At 38.4% G+C, this 8,383-nt stretch overlaps 1 protein-coding gene across 1 annotated transcript; it reads left to right on the top strand.

Annotated features, from left to right (window-relative positions):
- Window positions 1–2,741: 2,741 nt before the first annotated feature.
- On the top strand, window positions 2,742–3,871 carry ACTBL2 (actin beta like 2). Its single transcript, XM_004422838.3, is given in 2 exon segments — window positions 2,742–3,315; window positions 3,318–3,871. Coding segments are annotated over 2 exon segments (1,128 nt in total).
- The last annotated feature ends 4,512 nt before the right edge of the window (window positions 3,872–8,383 follow it).

Here is an 8,383-nt window from a genome sequence, read left to right as displayed (position 1 = left end):
TACTAAGTGTCTGTGGACTGAGTAAATCTAAGGTTACTTGAAAAATGCAAGATGATGAGGAGCTTGATGCGGAGTAAGGCCCTGCTTCAAGTCACCTCAGCTTGTTGTCCTGACGTATAATACCTATACCTCTGCCTTGCTCAGGTTTTATATATCGGCATGACAATCAAACTAGGCAAAAAAAAGAAAATTATATTCTGGGCTTCCAGAACTTAATCATAAAGGTTCCCATGGGTTTAAGGTTTGAGTAAGTAACTAAAATTTTGTAAATTCCAGTCATTTATAAAACCTGTTACCTTCAGGAACAGCCCCCCAGGGCCTAGTATTTGTATACCCATCTTCATATATTCACTCACACAAATCCCTACTACTTTTTAAAAATTTAACCAGTGCAACAGATGATATTTTTAAATGGTTGTTAAATTATGATATGTCCCTCTTGTATTATTGAGGGTTAATTAAAAGAATTTAAGCTTATTTTAATAATATATAATTGATGAAAATTTCTCTTGGGACACCAAAATTAAAACAGAGGTTAGACAATCTCCTAGCAAAATCACACATCAGCCTCACTCTCAAGTATGCATTACCAAACAGCTCTCAGTTCAAAAGAAATTCTAAGAAGAGCACTCTAGAATGTAAAGATTGTACCTTTCTAAAAATCTAGAATCTGAGGTTTGCACTTGGTTCCCTAGGGGCTCCTCATTGACATTTCCACTGATACGGCTTTGCTTTATATTCTAGACTGGAGATTCATAACGCAATGTGTTTTCTTTTCAGTTTTGTAGGATGTGCGTGTAGTTTGTTATGGGTCTTAAACAAAAAGACATTTCCAGAAGCATCATCCAATAGTAATAAAATATCGTTTTAATCAAAAGCTTGGTTGTGCTACGTGTGTATACATGAAAAGAAAGTATACAAAACCACTCAGTGTGAAGGTTTGAGGGTGAGTTCTTTAAATCTGTTGAAGGAGGAATGGATTTTGCAGTTACAGAAAAAATTAAGGAAAAGGATAGTCCTGGTGGGGAAAAAAGAGCAAAACTATGGATCTTGGAGTGAAACACATTCTACCATGATTGATTGTCAGCAGGATAGTTTTGAAGGCATGTTGTAGGGGAAAGCATTGGATCAACTCAGAGAAAAATAATACTCTATCAAGCTGTAGATAAAGAGGAGGGCTGGACACTCCCAGCTTGGTGTTACCATGACTCTCCAAGAGGCTCATAGGCAAAGACACTGGCTGGTTCTCCTGGCTTTGAACTGGAGGGTGCACTGCGTCCAGTACTGCCGGGGCTGCTGCTACCTCTCACAAAGTGACTGCTATTGAATGAATGAATGAACAAACCAAACTCAAGGTGATTTTGGAGAACTCAAATGTGGGCATGAAAAATTGCTCTGCTGTAGAAGGGAGATTACATCCTATTTACCTAACACATATGGGAACAAAGTAATGAACTTTCTTAATTGTTGTTTCTCTTTAACATATTACTAATATCCTATATTTTATCATGGTACACATTTTACCAGGTTGCTGATATTACTATATTAAAAATAAAATTCAAATAAATTGTTCCTATGAAATGATCAGGGTTTAATATATCCTAAAGTGTAAGGAAAGCTAACACTAATTCATTTTAATAACTACAAAGAGGTTTGATGTTATAATACAGTATATGAATCTTGAAAATGAAAATGTTTTAAAGATCAGTTCAAATATATGATTTTTAAATTTATCTTATCACTTAATTTTGTTTACTGTTGTATAACTCAAGAGTTGTTGGAAAAAAATTAATAAAATTTTTATAATATGCACTTTAATAAATCATGAAAGATAGTTGGACATGTAGCCTCTATGCAGTCAACATGGACCCAATAAGCCTAATTCTACAAACAATGTCTAGGCATAGTAAGTGCTTAATAAAATTTGGTTATTAGAAATTAATATAAGGAAAGAAAATCTGTAGTGATTTACTTTGTTGATCACTTTATTGCTTTTACTTGATCTCTGGTGGATTAGAAGTCCTTTAAATATCCCTAAATTTTGTACAACACAACTGCATTATAATCACAGCTGTCAGGCCACCCTTGGCCATTCATTGTTTTCATTCATCAAAACAGTTTCTAACATAATGACATCCTGTGGGACTAGGAATCTAATGGGAAAGAAAATTCTGAAAAGTGAAGCCTGCAGAGTGGGACCCCTCATGAGAACAATATATTAAGAATGAAAAGTTAAAGCTAGTGTGGAGAAAATGGACCCAGAGGGTAAACTGAGGAGGGAGTGGTCCTTCTGGCTGTGTTACCCACGCCCAGCACTAGCCTTCTTTCATCTTGCTTTTATATCCCCCATTGCATCATCATAGCTATCTAGAGACTGCACCAAAGCAGGCTGACAGCCATGTGTGGGTTGCCTAATTACAGTAAACTGAGATTTGGCCACTTGGTAGCCAATTTTCTCTTTATGAAGGAAGGTCTACTAATCATTTGTATAATCATCATCATCATTATTAATACCTCAAAGGCAACCCCACACAGAAGTGCTGGGAACTGGTGGGATAGGACATGGCGGGGGGGGGGCAGTGTGTACCTTTAAATACCTGTCATCACAGCACAGGCTCCCCTCTCTGAAGGCAGTTCTGGAGTGTTTTCAGCCTGTTCATTCTTTCCCTTGCGCATCATAGTCTGGTATTTACTCCATATTTAACTTCTGCTCACCTCTCTGGAAGATTCCAGCCAGCACCATGACTGATGATGAGCTTTCTGCCTTGGTGGTGGACAATGGGTCAGGGATGTGCAAGGCAGGCTTTGGTGGTGACGATGCCCCCCGGGCTGTGTTCCCCTCCATGGTTGGGCGTCCCCGGCACCAGGGGGTTATGGTAGGCATGGGCCAGAAGGACTGCTATGTGGGGGATGAGGCCCAGAGCAAGAGAGGCATCCTGACCCTGAAGTATCCCATTGAGCATGGAGTAGTCACCAACTGGGACGATATGGAGAAGATCTGGCACCACACTTTCTACAACGAGCTCCGTGTAGCGCCAGATGAGCATCCCATCCTCCTCACCGAGGCACCCCTCAACCCCAAGATCAACCGGGAAAAGATGACCCAGATCATGTTCGAGGCCTTCAACACACCCGCCATGTATGTGGCTATCCAGGCTGTGCTGTCCCTCTACGCCTCCGGACGGACCACAGGCATCGTGATGGATTCTGGGGATGGGGTGACGCACACTGTGCCCATCTATGAAGGTTATGCCCTGCCTCATGCCATTCTACGTCTAGATCTGGCTGGCAGAGACCTCACTGATTACCTCATGAAGATCTGACAGAACGAGGCTACAATTTCACCACCACAGCTGAGCGGGAGATTGTTCGCGATGTGAAAGAGAAACTGTGCTATGTGGCCCTGGACTTTCAGCAAGAGATGGTCAGTGCTGCCACATCCTCCTCACTCGAAAGAAGCTACGAGCTGCCTGATGGGCAAGTGATCACCATTGGGAACGAACGCTTTCGATGCCCTGAAGCCATTTTCCAGCCTTCCTTTCTGGGCATTGAGTCCAATGGGATCCACGAGACAACCTTCAACTCAATCATGAAGTGCGATGTGGATATTCGCAAGGATCTCTATGCCAACACTGTGTTGTCTGGAGGCAGTACTATGTACCCTGGCATTGCTGACCGGATGCAGAAGGAAATCGTAACCCTGGCACCCGGCACCATGAAAATCAAGATCATAGCTCCCCCAGAGCGGAAGTATTCTGTTTGGATCGGAGGCTCCATTCTGGCCAGCCTGTCCACATTCCAGCAGATGTGGATCAGTAAGCAGGAATATGATGAGGCTGGTCCTCCCATTGTTCATAGAAAATGTTTCTGAATGGGCTTCCATGCTAATGAATTTACATTTTCTCTTTCTAGGCCATAGTGATGGTACTGCTTTCATCCACTTTCAATTGAGTCAAGGTAAATAGTCCACTCTTGCTAGTGTATAAAGCAGCAAACTCATCTCCATCCAAGCATGGTGGGCTCCTGCCCAGCTAACCACATCTTGACCTCTACTGACCTAATTCTGATACCATATTCTATTTTCCTCACCTCTAGGGTTCAAAGAAACGTAGACTTGCTTAAATGAAAATAAGTAACAAGGAGTAAAATCATGAGAAATGTCTTTTCAGAATGGATAACTAGAATTTCCAAGCTTTAAAAACTAGCTCTTGCTTAAAATATTTAACAATATGCCATATAACCTTGTAAAAAATGTGTATGTATTTAGCAAATATGTCTTACTAGTATTTTTGTTTTATTTTACTTCTTTGTACAGATATAATGAATTATAAGGGTCAAAAATATCCATATATGCATAAGTACCAGGGAAATAAAATATTTATATCTTGAAATATGCTGATAAATCTGGCTATCTAAACAGTTAATGTGAATTTCTTAACTTCCCAACAGTAATTATTTTAGTAGCTTCATATTTTAATTGTTTCCCTTTTTAAATAAGCATAATGAAACAGCCAACATTCCATTAATGTTGTTTATAAATCAACTAAGTTTCCAGCTCAGAATAGAGTTCTGCTGGTCAAACACACATTTTAACATCTTACTTATTGAACTTCATTCTACTTGTAAAACAGCAAAACTATAGACAATGCCTAACTTTTAAAATAGAGAGATATTGTAATATCAAATTAATGTCATTATGCTACAGTTTGATAGGAATAATTTTATTTCTATTTCTTAGCATAATAACACCTCTTGAATAATTTCTGTAGGCCACAATTTTGGATATTTCTCTTATCACGGATTTCACTGTGGAAAAACATAGCCGCAGCATCTTTGTAAATTATAAATCCTAGTTCCAGCATAGTAATTCCAATTTTATTCCTGGAAATATTTTAGAATAATTCTACTTTATTACGTCCAGTAGCTAGAAATACTTCTTTATACTGAGTGTCTTAAGGTACTAACATCTTATAAAATATCAATGTATCTTCCTTTAATGTATAAAATTTTTTAATGAATCCAACAATGATTTTCAACCAATTTTAAGTACTAGTGCATCTATGTCAATCTATGCTGTGATTTCTGATTATCTGGATATCAGGTTATTTGTATTTTTCAGGGTTTTTTCTTAAAACTTTAAAATATTTTGGGGGGTTGCTTACTAAGGCATTATCAGATTCCCAGGAAAGAGAAATTTCTTCTCTTTTCCGTTTAGTTGGGAAGCTTATACTTGTGCTTTAAAGCTCTAAATTGGAGGCTTTAAGCATTTTTTGCTTAAAATAAAACTTTTCAAAGAATTTGATTGTTCCTTATTTCCTTTTATCTGACAATAAAATTTTTAAAAGGCGTTTAACCAAAATTAATCTCCAAAGGCACTTTATTTTATAAGACTTGGAGTTTCTTTTCTTCTTTAGTTAATTTTAAATAAATTAAAATTGCTTCATACTTGCATTTCCTGTTATTTCCCCTCATTCTTCCCAAAGAAATGTACCTAGAATGATTCAGAGAGGATCACTTTTTACATGTGTGACCTACTCATCCATGTACTTACAAACGTACAAGGTCAAACCTGGTACATTTGACCATGTAAACATTAAAAGGCAAAATTTTAAAAAAGGAAAGATGGGGGGTGGCGCGGTGGCTTAGTGGTTAAGTTCGCACACTCCACTTCAGCGGCCTGGGGTTCACGGCTTTGGATCCCAACACGGACCCACACACTGCTCATCAAGCCATGCTGTGGTGGCATCCCACCACAAAACAGAGGAAGACTGGCACAGATGTTAGCTCAGGGACAATATTCCTCACCGAAAAAAAAAAAAAAAAAAAGAAATATGGCTAGTCAGATAAGGTTATAAATTCCTGTAATCTCAATTTAAAAGTTAGGCTTAGTGGATGAACTGGTCTTCAGGTAATTAGTAGGCAGAGATAATGTCAGTAATAATAATATCTTGGATTTATATGCTGCAACACTTTTCATTTGCAGAACAGTTCTCACAAACACTCCGACCTACATTCTCAAATACCAGAAAAAACAGATCTCTCCACCCACAGAAAATTTATGGGACAGGTAAGGTGAACTTCCAAGAGAGAGAATTATTGAGCCCTGGATCATTAGATGAAAATATGGATTTCATAATGGAAACAAAAATTTAAACCAAGGGTCTTTGGATATTCTCCTGTTCATCAACATTGACTGACTGATAGATAAATTTAATAAGGAAACACTCCATCTCACAATTTTATGTTTTCAAATCAACGCCATGTATTTAGTTAATACAATTGACTTGTTATTCACCAGTGGTTCATCAGATGGAACAGCACTGAGGTAGCCTTCACAGATGAATTTCATACCATTGAGATTCCCACTCTCCCTCGATGATCCACTCTAAGTAGCAGTCTAGGACTGGGCTGCACCACAATCCTCCCCAAACAGTTATTTCCTAATTACAGGTAACATTTTTTGAAAGCATACATGATCCAAAGCCAATGCCTACACTCTTCTTTCCTAACTTTCAGATGTACTTATTTTTCAATAGTGAGACAAAGTAGTGCTAGGATACAGGTTGAGTCTTACATTCACAATTCTGTAATAGAGAAGGCCCTAGAAGTGAGTATTATATTTTCTAGATAATTGAGAATTATCCTTTGAGGTGACAAGGGCCTTACGACATTTTCTTCACTCATTTTGCAACTATAAATTCAATGCTCTATGCCAGAATTTACTAGAAAAGTGTTTCAAAGACCTTGGGGAATTTACAATCCAGTAGCGGGGGAAACTATGTGCAGTATGATAAGGGTGGTTCATGAACTAAACACGGTCCAAGGTACTGTGATAATTCAAATAAGGACAGTTCAAGCCAGGGTGATCAAAGGAGGGTTCACTGAGTTAAGTCTAAAGCACACACAAGTTGTATTGAACATAAAAACTTTTCTTAGATGGCTTAGGCACCATTATGATTACTACTTATTGGGGGTTGGTAGGGTGTTTAATTCTTATTTTGAATGTTTCCATTGGATCATGCCAGAAACTATAAAAAACTGCATAACCTTTAAGGCCCAGTTCAAGTGTCTCCTCTTCTATAGAGCCTTTTCTAGCTTTCCCTCCCCCTTTTCCAAGGAAAAGTGATACTCTCCTCTTTGTGCTCCCACTGTATCACCTGCATGCATATAGCATCACACCTATAATATGTATCCATACTCTCCACCCTCACCCATCAACGAGCACCTGGAGGACAGAGACAGAGACAGTATTTATCCACCTTTGACTCTTCCAGGATTTCCCTAGTGCCAGGCACATAGTATTAACTCAATAAACACAGTTTGAATGAATAAACTAGCAAATTCATGGATTCTAATGTACATCGTGAACATCATGGTTCTGCATTATCTATTCCTTACCACTCTATTCTAAGCTCCTTGTCTGCTAGTGTCTGCCACTTTTGTTGCTGTTGTCTTTCCTCTGAGGCATATTTTCTCTTTTTCACTTCTTCCTCTTTTCTCTTTCCTTTTCCATACACTTCTCCCGTGCTTCTCAACATACAGAGTGGATTTTAAAAGTTTTTGCTTGTCAATAAAAGTTTCCCATTCTGATTGGTCAAAGAACCAATCAACTTCATCTTTTGGAGTGATTGCTAGCTATATAGCTGCTGAAATTTTAGCCCAAAAAAAGAAAGAGAAAGAGAGGCAAGGGAAGGAAGGGAGGAAGGAGAGAGAGAGAAAGAGAAAGAGAGAGGGAAGGAGGGAGGGAGGGAGAGCAGGAAAGAGAGAAAGAGAGAAACAAAGAAAGAAAAGAGAGAGAGAGGGACGGAGGGAGAGAGAGAAGGAGGGAGGGAGGGAGGGAGAGAGAGAGAAAAAAAGAAAGAAAGGGAGAAAAGAAAGAAAGAAAGAAAGGGGGGGGAGGGAGCAAGGGAAGAAGGAAGGAAGGAAGGAAGAAAGGAAGAAAGTAAGGAAAGAGAGAGAGAGAAAGAAAGAAAGAGAGAGAGAAAGAAAGAAAGCCTTTTTAGTGAGTACAATAGTATATTCAGCTCTTGTAATCTATTCACATTCTTGCTGATATTTTCTTTTTTTCTAAGCTCCAAATTGCTCTAGAGTTGTGTTTCAGGCATCTGACTCCCTAATAACTCGGACATTATAATAAATTGAAAAGTGTGCTTTTCTGGTAACTATTCACAGTCTCCTTCCAGAATTTACAAAAGATTCTTTTCAAAAAATGTTTTTTGAAGTTAGGAACTAAGCATGTGGTTTGCCCAATACTGCTTCCAGATGTTAATAAGTACAGTTGGAAAGTCTTTAGGGATATATATGTACATATCAGTAGAGAGACTGCTCATTAAAATTAATTGATACTTTAAGACTTCCTTTTTAAATATGAAAGGACCTGTCT

This window comes from Ceratotherium simum, chromosome 18 (genome assembly GCF_057802395.1).
Source record: "Ceratotherium simum simum isolate JZ-2026a chromosome 18, ASM5780239v1, whole genome shotgun sequence".
Classification (NCBI taxonomy): Eukaryota; Metazoa; Chordata; class Mammalia; order Perissodactyla; family Rhinocerotidae; genus Ceratotherium; species Ceratotherium simum.
The sequence above is the reverse complement of the archived record's forward strand: the minus strand, read 5'-3'. Positions and strand labels throughout refer to the sequence as shown.